The sequence below is a fragment of the Piliocolobus tephrosceles genome, chromosome 18 (genome assembly GCF_002776525.5).
Source record: "Piliocolobus tephrosceles isolate RC106 chromosome 18, ASM277652v3, whole genome shotgun sequence".
NCBI classification, from domain to species: Eukaryota; Metazoa; Chordata; class Mammalia; order Primates; family Cercopithecidae; genus Piliocolobus; species Piliocolobus tephrosceles.
The window spans coordinates 73,497,581-73,518,148 of record NC_045451.1 but is presented as its reverse complement, the minus strand read 5'-3'; the positions used below and the strand labels follow the sequence as shown (position 1 = coordinate 73,518,148).

The 20,568-nt window shown below is 50.4% G+C and overlaps 1 protein-coding gene across 6 annotated transcripts in view; it reads right to left on the bottom strand.

Annotated features, from left to right (window-relative positions):
* LDLRAD4 (low density lipoprotein receptor class A domain containing 4) overlaps window positions 1-20,568 on the bottom strand; it is a 435,431-nt gene that overhangs the window by 261,714 nt on the left and 153,149 nt on the right. For 2 of the 6 annotated variants that reach the window (XM_023228382.2, XM_023228380.2), the window contains exon 3: window positions 3,410-3,829. In XM_023228382.2, the coding sequence (XP_023084150.1) occupies window positions 3,410-3,449 (40 nt within the window). In that variant the 5' untranslated portion in view covers window positions 3,450-3,829. Of the gene's footprint in view, window positions 1-3,409; window positions 3,830-8,410; window positions 8,561-8,709; window positions 9,027-15,762; window positions 15,822-20,568 lie in introns of those variants that run through there. The other 4 variants (XM_023228385.2, XM_023228383.2, XM_023228384.2 and 1 more) reach the window with 4 other exon arrangements.

Here is a 20,568-nt window from a genome sequence, read left to right as displayed (position 1 = left end):
AAAGCCTAGGGAAGATAAGATGCCTCAATGCCTTATCTAAGGCAAGACTCCTTTCCATTAGCCCAGAGAATCAGCAACATCCAAAATTTTAAAAACAGCAACCCAACTAAGGCAGTGGGCTGGGCACCGGGCTCCTGCTCACCTCCCTCTAAAGCTCCACCTTCACCCAGCTGCCTGGGCAGGAGAACGTGTCAGTCCTTTATCCTGCACCACCGGGACTCTTACAAACTATGTGGGCAGACAGATGGGAAGGGAGACAAAGAATAAAAATGATGAGCCAAGTCTCCAGGGACCCAGCTCCAGAGAAGGCCAGGCACTCACATCTCCTTATCTCACTGCTGGTTACTTCCTAGCGAGAGATGGGGAAACCAAAACTGCTGCCCGGCAGGTGCTGGCGCACCCGACAGTGTGAACCCTATTCAACACGCGATGGTCTCCTGAGAACAGGTAGACCCATTATTTTGATCCCCCCTGCTGAAGGAACAGCACAAGTCAGGTGATTTCTTTTTGAGACATGACCCCCTCGAGCATCCTGGCCTCTCTCTGAACACCGCTCTGCCGGGTGCCGGCTCCCAGTGCTTCCCAGACTTTAAAGTGAGCCAAGCACCTGGGATCTTGTGCGGATGAGAGTCCTGATTTAGCAGGTCTAGGTGATGCCAAGACCCATTAAATCTCAGCCTCCGAGGGTGAGACCCAGGTGGTGGAGAAGCTCCCCAGGGAACCCCGCGTGTACTTGAGGCCACACAGCGTGAGACAATCTGGAGAGGCCATTGGCACCAGCCAGTTCCTGCGTGTGCACCGAGCGCGCCCCGCGGGGAGCAAGGCCAGCGTGACAGCGCCGGCCTCAGAGTTGCTGTGACGCCTGGCAAAGGACACACAGTGGGTGCACGGTGCCCAGCACACGGTGGCTCCAAAACGGCGGCTGTGGCATACACCCCACCACTGCCGCCGGCACACCTGTTACTCAGCCAGGCTGACATTGCGGGGAAGAGGCCAAAGTAAGGAAACGAATTCTTGGGAAACTCATAAATGTGAGCTGAAAGACAGGAGCCAAAGTACTCTCAGCACAAAGAAATGATAAAATGTGCAGTGATGAGCACGGCCGATCAGCCTGACATGTTCACTCCACAACACATACATGTATCCAAACATCTCACTGGAACCTACCAATACAGACAACTATTATCCATAAATTACAAATGAAATAAAAACGTGAGCTGGGGAGGAGCGACAAGTGGGTGGCTGTGAGCAAGAGGGGAGGAAGGTGGGGTGACGCAGGCCCCAGGGGTAACAGCTGCCATATACCTTGGCTTCCTATGTGAGAGGTACTGTGCTACCTGCAAGAATCCTCCAGGCAGAACCACGGGATTCTGAGTCTTCTAAACACAGGCTCAGTCAGGTCTTTCCCTTTCCCTTGGGGCAGAGGAACCCCCAGCACCCCAGAGTGTGAGGATGGCGTGGCTGTCTCAGTGGAAGCCACGTGGACCAGCATCAGGTGCAGCAGGGTGAGGAGACGGCCCCAGAACCCTGGCCTCTGTGGGCCACCCTGCGGCCTCCACTCTGCAGTCAGGTCCATGGACAGGGCAGCTTCCTAAAAGACTGTGCCACTTTTTCTCGGGCTCTTTTTGTCCCATGTTCACTTCCTTTTCTTTTCTTGTTCCCTCTTCCTCCCAGAACTACTCTGAAGAGCTTCTCTACGCCAACTCCTAGGTGCCGCTCCTCCCCAGCTGCCTCCTGGGGTATAGGGACAAGGGACAAGGAGGCTGAGCACATCCAGCCACTTCTCAGTTGCTTCTGCTGCCCACCCCCACCTGGAGGGGAGGGGCATCCACGAGGGAGTTGCTCCTCAGACGGAAACAGCTGAAGCACACACGGTAAGGATGAGGAAGGACAGGGTTTCCAGACAGCTGGGCTGCAGGTATGAAGATGGTTCGAGAGAGCCTGGCTTTGCACATGCTCCCCCAACCCTTCGTCTACACAGCTGCTGAGCTCATCCACATGGGCCATGACCCACACACCACGACCCGGGAGGAAGGTGTACACAGCTGCGGAGCTCATCCACGTGGGCCAGAGAGTAACCAGCCCCTCACAATCCAGAGGGAGGCATCTACACAGCTGCCAAGCTCACCAGCACAGGCCCTGACCCACCTCCCACACCTCGGGGGAGGCACTGTCACTGAGACCCCACGTCACAGATGTGGTGCAAGCTGCCTCAGGAGGTCTCCTGCAGGTGCCCATGGAAGCGGCCAAGGTTGGGAAGAACCGTCCCCTCATTCTTCCTTGGAGCAGCACCACAGTGGCGCTCCATCTCTTCACACTGAAGCCACAGGGAGCGCGGAGGAGCGCGAGGCTGTCTAGGAGCTGACGTCTAATCCAAGGAGAAGGCCCATGCCAATCCAGCCCGAGCCCCTGCCCCTCTCTGCAGGCATCCCAACAGCCTGACCTGCTCCCTCCACAAAACCTGAAAAGCTGCAAACTTCTGGGACTCGTGGAACCAGCGAATAGCGTCACTTCTTGTGACTATTTCTACCATCTTTCTTTTAAATAAAATGCAACCCCCTCAAAACCTCTTTTATGTAAACACGTTCTCCCTGGATTTCATGAGGTTCCTCAATGTCACAGAGCCCAGTCTGTCTACAAGGAGCCAGAGGCCCAGAGGATTCAGTGGCTTCCTGGGATGTTATGTGAATCAGACAAAAGAGCTAGGATCTGAATTCAAAATCCCCTGCGTCTTGGGTGAGGGCTCTGGGTGCCAGCCAGACTGTGTGGTTCCCTGCAAACTGCCAGTCAGGGCCAAATCACCTGCACACTGGGGTGTCCTGCCTCTCCCCGCTCACTGCAAGACGAGTTCTGCCCAGTTGTCCAAGCACACAAATAAATCTGAGAAATTAAAGATGGGGAGGGATCACGCACACATCGGCAATTAATCTTTTCCCTCGGAGAATCTTCCCGGTTCTGGAAAGAAACCACACTTCCCCACCCTCACTCAGCAAGTGACACATTTCCTTAGAGAACAGAGAGTTGGAAGACGCTGCGAATACTGCAGGATATTGTGTGTAGACTATCATTCAACAAAAACAGAAGCAAAAAGTGTCAAACGCTTTTTCAAACTGCTATTGAGAGAGTGAAGGAAAACACATTATTATTTTGTCAAAATCAGTCACCACAGGAGCCTGAGCCCTTGACGGCGCTGGCCTTCAGCTCCTGACTGCAAAGCCAGGTTCACTGCACGCCCTTGACGGCGCTGGCCTTCAGCTCCTGACTGCAAAGCCAGGTTCACTGCACGCCCTTGACGGCGGTGGCCTTCAGCTCCTGACTGCAAAGCTAGGTTCACCGCATGCAGTGGTTTGGGAGTTTATTGCCTGCCAGGAGTGGAGGTAAAGCCTCGGATTACCTGGAGCACGCTCACCTGTGAAAGCATTTGTGGCCTGAAAACCAGCTTCCGGCATACTGCTCCCCAGGCAAGCCTGTGCTCCAACTCTTGCGCTGTCCCGTCGAGGAAGCCGCCGGGCGAGGCTCAGGTCACTTCCATTTTAGCCTGTCCGAGTCCATCGCTCTGCTGGGCCAGCCTCTGGGAGCATCCGCGGCCCACCTGCCCAGCTCCGCGCGGGCGAGGGGTACCCGGGTGTGGCACCTGGGCGGCGGCGGTCCCCGCTCCCGTCAGCCGTCCAGCCAGGGCGCGGAGGCCATGGCGCAGGTGGAGGGGCTGGCCCTCAGGCCCTCAGAGCACGGGCGCCCCGGGCCGCGCCGCTGCCAGCATCCTGCAGGTCGCACCTGCACGTGGGTGCTCCTGATCCCAGCCTCAGCTCACTGTGCTCCGCCTGTGAAACTGAAAAGCAAGAGGTCACTTTCCTGATGACCGGCAAAAGCATTACAATTAACAGGTCTATAGAGGCCAGAAAGGAAAAGCCACGCAGCTGCCTCCAGGACCCCACTGTGGGCATGGGGGCTCCTGCAGGGGCTGCCAGGGTGGGAGGAGCTCCATCTGCCCCTCAAGGCCACAGCTATGCTCCTCCTAAGGCTCAAATGTCCCTCCCGGGCCATTCTGCCCTCAAAGACACCCTGGGAAAGAAACTCATTTCTCAAGCTGGTTCCCAAGGCCTTAGACTGGGGTCTGCAGTGCATGGCCACTGTAGTCAGCACTGCAGGAAGAAAATGCAGGACATGCATGGAGCAGTTTTTAAAAGTGATTCTATCTATCTATCTATCTATCTATCTATCTATCTATCTATCTATCCATCTTATTTATCTATCTATGAATGAATGGCAGGGTCTCACAAAGCCGTCCAGGCTAGCCTCAAACTCCTGGCCTCAAGAAATCCTCCCAAAGCACTTGGCTTCCCAAAGTGCTAGGATTACAGGCATGAGCCACCATGCCTGGTCTAAAAATGGACTCTTAAGAGGAAAACAAATGCCCGCACTATCTTTTTAGTGAGAATGGAAAAGAAAAGCAAATTTAGTCTATAAACTGCTCCATATGTTACATAATAATAAAAGCATTTTGCCTGTAAAATCCCAGCACGTTGGGAGGCCTAGGAGGGAGGATCACCTGAGGTCAGGAGTTCGAGATCAGCCTGACCAACATGGAGGAACCCCATCTCTACTAAAAATACACAAATAATTAGCCGGGTGTGGTGGTGCGTGCCTGTAATCCCAGCTACTCGGGAGGCTGAGGCAGGAGAATCACTTGAACCTGGGAGGCAGAGGTTGCAGTGAGCCAAGATCGCACCACTGTACTCCAGCCCAGGTGACAAGAACAAAACTCTGCCTCAAAAAAAAAAAAAAAAAAATTAATAATAACAGAATAATAAAGCATTTTACAAAATGTTTTTCAGATATTTTAATGTTCCATTAAACATAAAGCAATATTAACAACAAGAATGTCAGAAGCCCAAAGGATCAGACTTTTAAAACAGAATCGTGAAGATCAATCTCCAATATTTAGGAAAAGAAACCTCTTTTCTGTTATCACTTCATCCTAATCAATTTATAACCAATTTTTAGAAAATGTAATCTCATTCTTCTTTTTCACCATCGAACTAAAGAAAAAGAATTTAAGAGAACAGAGCACAGAACAGAAAGGAGTCCTCTGTTAACCACATGTTGGTATAAACAGAAGGTAGTGAAGTAACACATCACTGATACGTACTAATTATAAGGAGTACATTAAAAATTAATGAAGTAATTTAATGATACTAAGACATCCAATTCTATTACCTTCATGCATCTATAGTAACATCCTCGGTTAATAAGGTATGGCCCAGTAGGAGTCCTCAAGTTTAAAGAACAGGTAACAATTTAATTAAAAAATAAATTATTTGCATAAATGGTGGCTTTGAAGTGCTTGAAAATATGAGAAAATGTTTTTTCTATGAATTCTAACATTCCATCTAAAAATGGCCAACACACAGGTCCTACGGGAACTTCAGAAGAAAACTAGTTGCACTAGCATCACGAACTTCGGGAAATGGAATTTATCCTGCCAGATACAGACAAAAGCCCACCTGCCCTAAAGCTCTGATTTTTCTCTGCCCTTTTCTGTGATGCTTTTGGTGTGCAAATATGCTAGACTTTATTTGTTCTCATTCTCTAAACTCAGAAAACCAAACTGTAGGGAGGTTTTTGCTGTTGTTTTATTGTGGGATTTTTGTCTGTTTGTTTCATTGCAGAAGTTATGCTACCTCACTTTTCAAAAAATCAGGTTATCATAAGGAAATAATCAACAGAATGAAGAGAGAACCCATAGATTGGGAGAAAATATTTGCAAACCATACTTCTGATAAGGGCCTAATATCCAAAGTATATAAGGAACTCAAAACAACTCAGCAGCAAGAAAATAAACAAGCCAATTTTTAAAATGGGCAATTATCCGAAAAGACGTTTCTCAAAAGAAGATATACAAATGACTGACAGATATATGAAAAAAGGCTCAACATCTCTAAGCATCAGGGTCGCTAAGCATCAGGGAAAATGCAAATTAAAGCCACGGTGAGATATCACCTCACACCCACTGGAACGGCCATTCTCAAAGACAAAAGATGAGAAGTATTGGCAAGGATGTTGGTACGCTGTTGGTGGACCCAGCGCCCAGGTACGCTGTTGGTGGAAATGGAGATTGGTACAGCCATTTCGGAAAGAAGTATGGAGGTTCCTCAAAAGACTAAAAATAGAATCGCCATATGATCCAGCAATCCCACTGCTGGGTATATATCCAAGGCATTGAAATAGGTCTGTCAAAAATATATCTACACCCCCACGTTCATTTCAGCACTATTCACAATAACCAAGATACGGAAGCAACCTAAGTGTCCTTCAGTGGATGAACGAATAAAGACCCTGTGGTATACATACGGAATGGAGCCCTATACAACCTTCAAAAAGAACAAGACTCTCACTTGCAACAACATGATGAAACTGGAGGACATCATGCCAAATGAAATAAGCCAAGAACTGAAAGACAAATACTACATGATCTCACGTATATGTGGAATCTGAAAGAGTCAATCTCACAAAAGGAGGGTAGAAAGGAGATTACCAGAGGCAGGGGGAAGAGGGATGGGGAAAAGGGCAGCGTTGATCAGACACAGCAAAGTTTCAGATGGACTGGAGGAATACGTTTTAGTGACAGACTGCACTGCATGGTGACCATAGTTAATAAAAAAGTATCACATATCTCAAAATTGCTAAAATAATACATTTTTAACATTCTTACCACAAAAAATGTAAGTTGGTGAGGCGATAAATATATTAATTCATTTGATTTGAATATTTCTACCATGCATACATACAGCAAAATATTACATTGTACCCCACATATATGCAGTTATTATTTGTCAAAAAAATTAATTAGAAAAATGAACTTATCATACATCCCACATGTCAAAAGGCTATGGGAAAGACTGAAGCCAATGTGGATCAAAACAGAAGAAACAACCAACTTCCCAGTTTTCTTATGCTGGCTTAATCACCCCCACCAATCCTTAACTTTACATCTTCTAAAAGAGAGGTTGGACACAGGTATGTAACAGCTCCCATGAAGTCTAAGCATGATCATGGCCAGGATTTTTAGGACAATGATGTGTGCGGTTCCCAACAAAAGCAGGACGGACACAGTTGTGTTACCTTATCAATGGATAACGTGCCTATTCCTATATACGCTCTGAGTCTTCCCCAATGCAATTTTCAAGGTAAAATGCAATTATAAATGCTGTAAAAAGTCTTCTTCCTTCCTCACCGCTAGCAACAAAGATTAGCTACCCTTTCTAGGAGTACGCAGCAGAGGTGCAGGCTTCGTTCTGCTCCATGAAAGACTGTGACCACCCAGAAGGGGCCAGAACCCAGTGGCACTCATTAAGTGCGTGTCAGGTGACCAAGAGGCAGGGCAGGGTGGGTGATCCGGACCCAGAGAAAACTCCGAGGGCCAGCACAGTCAGTAGAAGCCTGCAGGACCTGTTCTGGACAAGACATGTGCTTTTAGTTTAGAATCCAACCAGCAATCGGCACGGCTGCACTGGGCATCTGTGGAGCAAACATGTGGAAGTGTGAAAGTTTGAGGAGCTAAACAAACGCTGATGCCGGCCATCCCTCCAATCTTCTGCTCTCATGAGCCTCCTGCTCATGAGCTGCCACTCAGCCTTTCAGTCTCTGCCCAAACAACCCTCCTTGGAGATGCTTCTTTGATGGCCCCCAGTCTAAGACTGGACCCTGCTGCACAGCCCGCGACACCTGGTCGGCTTCCCAACACATCTGCAGTTACAACTCCACGCGGGTGTCCTGATGGCACCACGCCTGCCCGTCTCCCCCACAAGTGCTGTGAGAGCAAGGGCAGTGGCCAACAGATCCTCCAGTTCCCCTGGGCGCCCAGCAGGTGCCCGGTAAATATGTGTTTCCCAAGCGAACACATGAGTGAAGCAAGGCACTTAGGTGAAGCTTCCCAGAGGACTGTACCCAGCGCAGAGAAAGCTCAGCAAACACCTACAGTTAACCCAGCCCCAGCTGCGTCTGGCAAGGGGCATTTCCCAGGCGGAGGTGCTGCTCCTCAGCCTGCTTGGCTGGGACCCTCCGGGCTGGGCTGGTGTTCCCACCACCCCACTAGAAGACTTGAGATGATGATTATTAGCAGTGATCCCGCCGCACTCACACTTCCCACACAGTCCTATCCAGCAAAGGCCTTCAGAGGTCATTGACTTAAATGCCCTCGGGCTACAGAGAGGGAGCGAGCAAGCGCTGCCCCACGGAGGCTCAAGAACTGCGCCCGACACTGGCAGCAGGAGAGCAGGACTGACCCTGGGCCTCTCGCCCCGAAGCCACTGCTTCCCACGCTGCTCCTGAGGCCCGGGAAGCTCCGTAAACCCAAGTGGCTTAGACCGAGAGAGAAGGAGAGGGGGGAATACAGGAAGAGGCAACTTACCCAGGATGTAAGGTCACAGTCAAGAGCCCGGCCAAGGCAGCAGGCACATGGCCATCATTCTACACACACACACACACACACACACACACACACACACACAGAGGCTCTATTTATACTGGGAAGATGGGCAGAACTAACCAGAAAATAAATTAATTCAATATTGCACTTGAAAAATGTCATTAAGTCCCTCCCATAACAGAGCAACAGTTACTAAGGAAATAGAGCACGTCAAATGGAAAAACACCCATACAGGAAGGGACGTTTTAAAAACATGAACACTCACAAACCAAGTAACTCACCAAGTTACGGGGTATGTCTGCCTTACCGGTTATTCACAAAAACTTATATGAAACGCAGTCCTCCTCAGACTCCTTCAGGAGTAAGAACTGAACTGTGTCCGCACTGCATCTTTCATTAAAAGACACTGTAAAACCAGACACACGGGGTTCAGGAAACGTGAGGGTCACACACAGGCACAGAGGCCAAAATCCAACGGAGAAGCGAAACAGCCTTTTTTCCACAATCAAGGAGCATTCAAAATACTGTAGTGCATGAAGAATTGACGCTGCAGTTTCATTTTTTATTTCCTCCTGCTGTGGACAGACTGTTTCGCTGGCGGAATGTCGGTTACCTAGGTGACAGCCCCACAGCCGCCGCGACCGCTTCAGGCCCCACAGACGCTCAGGGCTGAGCGCCGGCCTGTGGACGCTGATCCCTGGCCACTCTACCCACCAGAGAAGTTCCAGGTAGAAAGGAACACTGCAAAACAAAGAGGTCATTCTAAACCGTGGCAAACTGGGGCTCTGTTGCAAAATTTTAAAAAAATAAAAATGACTATGATTGAGAGCTGCACCGCACAGCTCACCTATGCATCGTCTCACCCCGTGTTCATTTAGGATCAAAGAGCCAAAGGGCTTGTCATGAGACAGATGAGAGAAAAAGTGGGAAAAAGACACTTGAGAAGCTATTTCCAACTTGAGCTGGCACCAGGTGTCCCTCCAAGGGAGATGTCACACGTCTCCATGTGAGTGCCTCAGAGCTCATGGATAGCGCAGACCTTGGCAACGGCCAGTCAGTCTCAAGATCTCCTAACAGTAAAGAAAAGGAGGTGCTACACATAAAACACCCCTGCCTCCAGGCAGTCAGCTGTAGGCAGAGAGCCCCACGTGGGGACCCACTCCGCTTCTGGTACCCTTGGTGACGCCCCAGCCCTGGCTCCCATTTCCTCTTTTATACAATGAGGAGGTGAAACGGGAGGTCCCTCCCATTCCAAAACGTCCCCTGTGGCCATGTCTCTGGCCGAGGGAGAGAGGGCAGACGGGCATAAAAAGGACAGCATGGGCAGGCACAGTACCTCACGCCTGTAACCCCCATGCTTTGGGAGGCTGTGGCAGGAGGACCGCTTGAGCCCAGGTGTTTGAGACCCACCTAGCCAACACAGAAAGTCCCCGTCTCTACTAAAAATATAAAAATTAGCTGGGCATGGCTGTGCACACCTATACTGGGGAGGCTGAGGCAGCAGGATCACTTGAGCCCGGGAGTTCAAAGCTGTAGTGAGCTGTGATTGCATCACTGCACTCCAGCCTGGGCAACATATCAAGACCCTCTCTCTTAAAAGAAAAACTAAAGAGAAACAAAAGAAAGGGACATAGTGCAGGAGCACGGAAAATCTACATGGAAATGCAAATCTGAGAGCAAGTCAGAGAAACGGGCTGCCTATAGCCAGGGAAGACTGAGTTGGAATGTGATGAATTTTTCATGCTACTTTTCATCTCTGGGATGTGGGGGTGCAAAATAATGTGTAGCTTTTGTAACACAACCTCCAAGCCACCGTCACCCTGGGTAGCTCAGTGGGCTCTGGGTACTTGCTCAGGGTAGTGTAGTTCAGGGTAGCGTAGTGCCTTGCTGTAGGTCACCAATTCAGAAAGCAAGTACAAAATCCAAAACATCTGATTCAAAGACACACACAGGCTGCAAACAGGAAAAGCGGTAATTATATTAGAACATTCTTTAAAAGGTCACCTTGACAAATCTGACACTTGATAAATCCTGAGGCTCTACTCAAACCAAGTTGGAGAGAGTTCTCCCCAAACTAAACAAACAGGATAATTGTCCTTAATGCATCAGTAAGTCTATAATTATCAACTCATATGACCTAGCAGCAGAGGAAGCCACAAGGAGTCACAGATCCGACCCCTGTGCTTTGTGAAGGAGGCGATCCAAGGCTCAGGGAGAGGAGACGGGTGGAAGGTGAGTGTGGGAGGAATGCAAGCCACAGCTGGAACCAGGTGTCTGATCCTGGCCCAAGTTTCCAGTTCCACTGTCCATGCACAGCGGCCGCAGGAGACACTGGCTCAGGAGCGAGAGCCTGCAATGCTCGGAAGACAGCCGTGCACACCTGCACCAGCCGCTCACTAGGAATCAGGGAATACTGGGAAGATCTCCACTTTCCAGGGCCCGAACCAGGTCATTCCCGCAGCACCTACATGCACAAGGGCACGGGGAAGGGTCAGGGCTTGGCCCAGGAGCAGATGATCCCTGGGCGGACGTGCATTCAGACGGCACCCAGCCTGGTCTGAGCACATCACGGACACCTCCACTGTGGCTACCAGCCACGCAGAAAAATGCCCCCCAACCCGGCCCCCCCCCCGTAGAGGTTCCGCTCCCACTGTGGCCTGGTGTGAGGGCTCAGACTGATGGGCAGGGGGCTGGCGGGCAGCGGCAGGCCTCTGCAATGCTCCACACCCAGGGATCTCCCCACTCCAGCTTTCTTCAGATAAAATCAGCTTAAAATGGGCATGACAGGCCAATAAGAAGGGGGTCAGACCATAGGCTAACAAGTGTGGGCAGGAAGGGAGGGGGAGCTGTCTCATTCTTTGGTGGGAGCAGAAAAGAATATGAACCGACAAGCTGTTTGTACGAAACCATTTTCGTCCCCCTTGCCAAGCCACTCCTTGCTGTCAGCTCCCAGCAGGCTTCCCTGGGACACCTGTGCCAGCCCCCAGCCTTCCCTGCTCTCTGGCCTGCAGGACGCCACCAAAGCTGCATCTCTTCATTCAGTATTTCAACAGCTATTTGTGGGGTCATTACTCTGGCAGGCACTATTTTAGGAGCTGGGAAGACAGCAGTGAGCAAAACAAACCAAGCTCCTGTCGCCATGGGGCCCAGATCCTCGTGTCTCGTCTGCCTCTGCAGGTGTTTCTGGACAACGCTTCCTGATTATCCTTGCCCTTGACCATGGGGACTAGCATACAGCAGGTACCCAATAAATGCTGGTTGTATGGCACAGAATTCTAGCTAAGCCTCAGTTGGGTCACCCCCTTTTCAATCTGTGGCCTCTGTCCTGCATCTGGGCGCCACACACAAGTGACTGCTGGCCTGGGGGTGTCCTATGGGGGACATCGTGGCTGGGAGTTTGCTGCACAGGCAGTGCCCAGCCCCACGCTGTTTCAAACACGCTCAAACAAGAGCCTTATCCAAAGGGGCCAGAGGACAAGAGTCTGGGCTCTGCCCACACCGGGTACACCCCATTCTAGGTTGGGTGTGACTTAGGCAGTTACTTAAAGCCCCCCAGCCTCAGTTTTCTTGGCGGTAGAATGGAAGTAACAATGGCACTGGCCTCACAGAGCCAACGTGTATGTAATGAGAAAACACAAACAAGACACTAGATCCAACGAGGGCCGGAGAAACTCCCACCCCTCCCAAATTACTACAACCTGCCTCGGCAGCCAGCCGATGAAATCGTGTCTCTAACACGTCTCAGCCCACCCTCCTCCAGTTCTTATCTGACCAAACTGGATACAACATCGGATTTATCTCCTAGTTCCTCTGCTAATTTGTCTTGATTTTTTTAAAAAGTTCCCAATAGATAAAAATCAAAGCTCAAATCATTCCATGCCAGCTAAAATTAACAACAGAGAGAAACAGGAGAAAGGATACAAAATTAGAGAAAGTGTGTGGGTGAGGTTTTTGGTATGAAATGTGGTAGAATAGTAGAAGAGGAAAAAATGTCAAGAAAGAAACTTGCCTTTAAAAGGAAAAAGATAGAGGCTCTTGATATTTGATTGGCTTTTTTTTCATGTTTTCATACTGAAATATCACATTTAAAAAGCAGCAATAGAAAGAAAAATAATAAATTTGACCAAGTTTTTACGTCTCCTTCTCGGAAAATAATCACGCAGGCCCCGTCTGCTGTTCTTCCGTCGCCTTTCTTGTGTGGTTTGTTCCCTTGGTGAAGTGCTGACCTTTGAAGTTCTTCACATCACCTCTCAAGCTTCCACACAGCCCCGAGAATGAAAGCTAGCACAGAGAGGCCAACAAACCACCCTTCTGACAAGCAGGGTGCTCCATGCCCCTCCGCCAGGCGAGGCAGGCTGTGAACCTGCAACTGTCCCCAGGAGCGGCCGTCACAGAGTGCAGGGAACCCAGGGAAGGCTGCCTGGTCTCGAATGGGGCCACACCAGGACACACAGCACAACGCTCTACACCTTAAGGCTCAGACAAACTGATCAGCGATAAAACAGCCAATGTTCCCGACAGAAATGAACGGTTGGAGGCATTTCAGTCACCTGCATTCACAAAGCTTCCTTAAGCATGCCTTGTTCACCAAGCTCCAAACCAGCTCCACAAGTGCCTCTTAAATCACACACACAGGGAACAGCTGAGCTTTCATGAAGCACTTCTGTCTCATTTGCTCACATTCATTATCTGAGGAATATATATTCCTTTAGGATAAAGAAAAACTGTCCACTTTATATAATTTTTCACAACTCAGTATCCCATTGAAGGTGAGCGGCGGTGGACAGCAATGCTCCAGTAAGCCTTTTCCTAGATACGTCCAGGGGAGCGTCTGTGTTGTCTGGGACAGGCCTGCGACGCTCTGCCCGTTGCTCCACGCAACTTAATGGAGGCTCAGTGGTGGGTCACACTCAAGCAGCTCTTGGGACTGGCCAGCGGTTTGTGTTCTGGCCGAATGACGACTCCTTACTGCCTGAGTCTGTCCATTATGACAAAGTAGGGGAAGTCCCACTTTCCTCTGGAGCGAGGAAGAGGATTCTATTGCCTGCAGAGGAGAAACAGATACAGGCCCATCTGATATCCAATTACCACTTAAACTTCGGTTCAGCCACCCTGTTCTTTCTCCCATTTAAGGGAACCGGAAGAAGAAATAATTTGCAATTAATCGTGTGCCACCCTAGGAAAGCCATGGGTTGTAACACCATCTGGGAGAAGCCACAGGCACTCATCTAAGAGCTACAAGATAACCTCTAGACCAGCCTTTCCAAGAACAACTTGCATTTCAAGCAGCAAAGCCATCACTGAGGCCGACTGAGTTATGGAAACAGAAGTGGCGCAGCCTAGTCAGTTCCTGTTGGTGAAATAACTTTATGTGACCACAGAAATCCAAGGAGATGCGTATTTCAGCAGATGTCTGAAGGACAGAATGCAAAACAGTGCTGTCCGAGGTTGGCCTGGCGTCGATGTCACCGGCAGCTGGCAGGTCCAGGAGTGTGACGGAGAAGTTCCTGGGTGTGTTCGCCCAACATCGAACACCACCTGCGGGGCCCGGCACACCAAGCCTTCCGACGGGCAGTCCCGACTCCATGCACCTGCAGGGAGCACTGAGAGAGCGTCCTGACTTCCTGCGAGGCCAGGCGAGGCAGGATGTGAAAGTGTATCTGTCCCCAGGAGCAGCTGTCACAGAGGGCACAGAATCCAGGGGAAGGCTGCCTGGTCTCTAACTAATGGGGCCACAAACCCCACCGCTGTGTTCTGGAGGCCTCCGGCCAAGCATAAAGAGTTCATTAAACCAATTTCCACTGCCTTGGTAACAAAGGCCCGTGCATGTGCTTTCACACAGGAAAAGCAAGCGAGGGTTATTCATGGGGAACGCACCAGACAGGTACCATGCGTCCCGCCAGGCAGCCCAGGCAGCGGTAAAGACACGTGCCCTCCTGGAAGACAGAACAGGCCCCTGTGGAACCGCGTGTGACAGCGCAGTCTCCCATGGCACCGGAGGCCGAGGGTGTGCTGAGTTTGCTGAGCTTCAGAGGCATGGATCGGCAGCTGCAGGAGCCGTCTCATCCTGAGCCGTGCCCTCACCCGCAGAAGCAGCCCGAGTATACCCGATGCTGAAAGGATCTTACACGTCCACCGTCAGATCCAGGCGAGAGAATTCCTGGGATCCACCGAAGAAAACCACAGGACGCCACCGGCAAGAGGGAACGTAACTGCCACGCTTGGCAGCTGACGCCGCCGTTCTTGGGGATGCGCGGGCTCTGAGAGGCCTCTCATGATCTAACCGACCATCGGTCACGCCGGCCTGACCGCCGACTTCCTCTGCACGGAAGGTTGCGTCTTCTTTAGATTTTTCTTTTCCCCTCTCAGAATCTGGCCCTTATTTATTCCCTTCACCACTGGAGTTGACTCGTAGAAATCGATTTATTCCAACCCCTACTCTGCATGGAGACCTGAGCACGTTTCTTCAGACAGAAGCCAATGGCCGCAGGGCCTGGGAGGACAGGCAGGGAGGGGCAGCTCTCCCACGACAGACAGCAACCTCGCGCCCACCCTCCCTCCCAGAGTCTGATGAAGTGAACACAGTTCCCTCAAACAGCAAGAACTAGGGGACTTGATTTCACTCCTCCAGGGAAAGTAAGCTGCGGCCACTTTCACCAAGATAACCTGGGCCAGTGTTCCCCAAATATCCCCAATACCCCATGCAGTCACCAAAACTACGCTCTATTTTTACTTAAAAACTAAATAATTAACAAATCCATTTGAAATCAGGAAACACACATATGCCAGTGGACAAGACCAGCGTTGAAGAGCAAGGCGTCAGCGGGAGGGAGGAAACGAGGAGGAGAAGGCCTCCTGCCAGGTGCAGGCTCCCTGGGAGGGAGGAAGAGGGTGCTGTTACCTGGCTGTACAAAAGGAGGGGAGGGAAAAGCAGAGCACCATGATTGCCCCAACAAACTCCACTCCAAAAATGAACACTCAGAGGGTTCCCTCAGACCAGGGCCTGCTTAGATTAGAATTTAGCATTTTCATCTTCACAGACTTACACAGGTCAGCATCACTTTACGTGGTCCTCATCACCACCCCAAGCCCCCCCATCTCACTCAGCTTCTGCCCTGCCCTGACCCACCAGGCCCTCATTTCCAGCCCAGCACACAGAGCCAGCTGTGACTCACTCGCACTGCCGAGCCACAGGGATTCCCCACGTCGGAGAAATCACTCCTATCGAAATGACTCATCTCCTCACTTCCTTTGAATAAAAACATGTTATTATGTTCAATAAAACCATACAAGAAATAATAACTAAAGATGGCATTTAAATAACTTATACCAACACCTAAAAATGGCTTCCTGGAGGAAAAGGGAATGACTGGCGTTTTCAAGGATATTTTCAGACCTCCTTTTCTCCTCCTTTTCCACCGGCCTCTCCTCCAGATGACTCCTGGCTGCATTCAGAGCTGCACAGACCCCTGGCCTAGAGGTAAACTTGGGCAAAGCAGGTTTTACAGTGAGCACAGAGGCTGCCATCGAAATCTAAAAGCAGTCTAGCTGCTCCACTACCGTCCCCGCCCTCTAGTTCCCATGGAAACAGACCTCAGATCGCCAAAAACTGGGTAAAGATAGCACCATGCCCAGTGTTCCCGCAATCTGTTTCCATGGGAACGGGAAGGGAAGGGAGTGGAGGCTGGGTGGCTAGATGCCTGCAAATCTCCATCCCCGTCATGGGGCTGCAGCCGGCACCTGCACACAGGTCCAGGGCCCGGGCGCTCTTTGGGAACCAGACGTCCACTCGGGGATGGAGTCCTAGAGGTGAGGCTCCCCGCAGCTGGACTGTGTCGCTGAAGCTGCTGCAGACTTCCAGACACACCCAGCAGGTGCCTGGCCTTCTCCACCGCCCCTCAGCCAACAGGGACGACCATTTCAGAGCAGGGGTCCCACGCCTGGCTGGGCGGCAGAATCACTCCAAACCAACCGAATCACTATCTGTGGGGGCTGGGGCAGGACTCGGCAGAGTCTCATCAGCTCCAAAGGTGATTCTGAAGCACGGCCGTCCTGGGAAACCGATGACCCAGACCAGAGCTTCCTGAGGTGAAGGTGCCTGTGAATTCCATGGGATGTGCTGACTGCAGATTCGGTTCAGCAGGTCCGGGCAGGGCCCAGGAGGCTGCATGTCCAACCAGCTCCCAGGGGATGCTGCTGCTGCTGGGGACCACATCTAATTAGTGAGATTCTAGACTCCAGGGGCTTTGGCTCTAGAACCTTCTCCACAGACCAACAATGGACAGCCAGCCACTCCTGCGTGACAGCTTGCTCCCATCAGCAGCCTGCAGTCCACGACCCAGCTCCAGCCTCCACAGAAGCCCGTGTGGGGTCAGGGCTGAGAGGGTTCCGGCCGCCAGGAGCCCATGTGGGGTCAGGGCTGAGAGGGCTCCGGCCTCCACAGGAGCCCGTGTGGGGTCAGGGCTGAGAGGGCTGCAACCTCCACAGCACCCTCCTCTACCTGTGCTATCCCAAGAGACGACCTGTGTGGGTCAGAAGGTAATGGAACAGCCAACATTCACGTGTAATTATCATGACACATGATGTCACTTCCAAAGGCAAATTTCACGTGGTTGAGGATCAAACATACACATTTTTTCTACATATTTCACACATTTCCAAACATTTCCATGGTGGAAATATGTGAAATATGTAGAAAATATTTATAAATGTGGACATATTATCAAAGAAGAATGGAATTGTACACGTGTCATTTTAAAAGAAATATGAGAATTTTGGAAAACTCTGGAATTTATTATAAAAAAATAAGGTAGCTTTAAAATTCAGTCTAGATGAAAATGTACAGAGTAAAAGTACACTCCACGCTTCAGCTAAAAGTGTGCAGTGTCACAAAAAAGTAGCATTTATTTCTACACTGAACTGCAAAATACTTTTAAACCACATAAACTGCTGGGTACTATTCAAAAGCAAGTTACTGATTTCCTATCCATTTTGCTTAAATATAAAAGGGGAGCTATTTCAGTTTGTTTTATTAAATACACTGTCTCCTTCAAAAAGCATATATTAATCTTTGAAAATGAAAATATGAGCACAGATCTCAACCATCCATCATTGAATTATAGTATAAGCTTACTGGAAAAAACAATCTTCTGATTCTAAAAATGCAAAAGAGGAAAAATCAATTATTTCATTAGTCAGCACACAAGCAACAAAGATAGCTAAGCGTTTCTGCACAATCCCATAACTGTGGGCAGCTAAAGAAAACACTGAACATACAGTCTGTGACGCACATTGTCATTCCACTGAAGCAAAAATACACATATCTTTATACATATGTGTATAATGTCATACATAAACTTAAAAAAAGGCCATGAGTTGGTGTTGAGACCCAGTTGCTTTTTAGGTTCCCAGAGCACTACAACGGCTGCGATGAGAAAAGGAAATCAAAATACGGGATTTCTGCCTTTGCTCAAAAGACACACACACACAACAAATTAAATAGTTGTGGCAGAGGATGCCAAAGGAGTGTGAGCTGTTAAGAGTTCCATTAAAAATGATAAAAATAATTGGGAATAAATACAGAGATGTGCTTACACCCAGCTCCACTGAAATCTGTTAGTCTGTGAGACCCTAGCCAGAAAATCCGTTGTTGATATTTATTGTGTACATGTGTTTACTTTGTGTTTACATGAAGACGCAACTGGAGCCCAGACAGAAAGCTTCCCACAAAGGCCCAGATGGTGAACGGCTCTGCACAGGCCACGCCGCCTCGGCCCCGGCTCCTCTGCTCTGCCGAGAAGACAGCAACGCGGCCCCCAACAGACAACACACAAACACATGGTGTGGCCAAGTGCCAATAAAACTTTATTAACACAAACAAGCCCTGGCCAGGACAGGGAGCTTGAACGTGAAGTGCTGAGCACTGGACCACACCCTCCTCATCTTCAGCGAAATGTCTTATTCAACTTCCATTCCACAGCTTCAGGGAAGGGAGGAGAAAAACCCTGCAGAACTGGCCTCTCATTTCTGTTTCTCAGTCACCCTGGAGGAACCTTCAGGACACCCAGAGGGCCTCGTATTCTCAGCACGCCCATCCCAGCTCCGTACAGCTGCCACCAATTAACATAAATAATTGCTTGTTGTGTGTTTTGTTCTCCGTATTTTTCTTGCATTCATCTTGTCTCTTTGATTTCTTCTAATAGTTTCAAGGGCAAGATGTTTTTATTTGCATTTTCCCTTAGAATTTAGCTTAGTGTTCAGCAAAAGATACTGCAGACAAGCAAATCCTCTCTTCCTCTCAAAAGGCAGGTAAAAGTAAGGCTAACAGGAAAAAAACTACAGCACCTTTATGTCTACCCCTAAGGCAACTGTGGTAGAGGAACAACCTCCGGGTCTGCCCTGCAAACACCAAGTGCACAGGGTGTGGCTTCCAGCACTTCCTGAGAGCAGGGACCAGCCTTTCTGGTGGCATGGCTGGCAAGGGCACACGGCGGTGCTTGGTGAACTCAACAATAGATCAGGTGTGATGAAATGTATGGTAAACTAACCTTTTACATTTGAGCAGAATTATGGCATTCAGGAATTCAAATTGCTGTTAAATATCATCCAGTTTAACTCACTGTCCCATGTAAGCAGAAACCATGGCTTGAGTGTCTCTACACACCCAAGGGCTGGGTCCAGAGCACGGTAAAAGCACGGTAAATCTAATGCTGTTCTAAACGTGATACAGAAACTCCTGCTATTTAAGGAATCCTATAATGAAACTTTCCTCATAAATAAAAACATGAATTAGTAAAAAGATGTTTGCTCCTAAATTCAGCAGTTCCTTGACTGTGGGTTCTCTTTCTCTCTTTCTCTCTCTCTCTCTCTGTTTCTTTTGAGACAGAGTCTCACTCTGTTGCCCAGGCTGGAGTGCAGTACTGTGATCTCGGCTCACTGCAACCTCCACCTCCCGGGTTCAGGCGATTCTCCTGCCTCAGCCTCCCAAGTTGCTGGAATTACAGGTGCATGCCACCATGCCCGGCTAATTATTCTGTATTTTTAGGGGAGATGGCCAGGCTAGTCTTGAACTCCTGACCTCAAGTGATTCACCCACTTCGGCCTCCCAAAGTGCTGGGATTACAGGTGTGAGCCCCTGCGCCCGGCCAGCTGTGGGTTCCGCCGTACTCAGCCTCCCTAGTGGACGGTGCACCGGAGCACTCACAGGGTTCACGCTAGGGAGAGCAACGGTTCCCCGCGACGCGGTGGCGAGTGCATCACACTTGTGAGGTGGGCTCCAGCAGCGGCAGGGCGTGCAACACTGGGCCTCCTGGGGCAGCCCCCATTCTCAGAGGTGATGGCAGCAGTCCGCCCGCACCCACAGCATTCCCCAGCCCTGGCCCCGGTCTCAGCCTCTGTGGCTGCTCCTCCTGGAGCCTGGGTGTGACAGGAGCACGGCAGTCCCGCAGCCACCTGTGCCGGAAAGGCGAGGCCTCCCTCAGCCTCCCGCAGCCACCGGCACCGGGTTCTCACCGACAACACAGCCCGCCAGGAGCCACAGCTTAGTCTGAAAATTCCGGCAGTGTTTTCTGGTGAGAAAAGGTGGGGACTGAGAAACATGAAGGAGGCCGGGTGCGGTGGCTCAGGCCTGTAAACCCGGCACTTTGGGAGGCCGAGGCGGGCAGATCATGAGGTCAGGAGTTTGAGATCAGCCTGGTCAATACGGTGAAACCCCGTCTCTACTACAAATACAAAAACAAAAACCAGCCGGGCGAGGTGGCGGCGCCTGCGGTCCCGGTGACTCGGTGACTCGGGAGGCAGAGGCAGGAGAACGGCGGGAACCCGGGGGCGGAGCTTGCAGTGAGCCGAGATCGCGCCACTTACTCCAGCCTGGGAGACAAAGCAAGACTCCGTCTCAAAAAAAACAACATGGAAGAGCCGCTGCCTACATCTAAAGGCAGCATCAGGCCCAATGTCACCGAAAATGCCAGTCTCCATGGAGCTCTTCCCGCGGTTTCTCTGGGCCACTTCCGCAGAGCAGGAAACGGAAAGGTGCCATCTCATTAAACTACACGGTGCGGCTGTAACGTCCCTGGCACGGAGCAGGTACCCACCAGAGTCACCAGGGACATCAGCACAGCTCAAATCAATAAAGGCGAAGT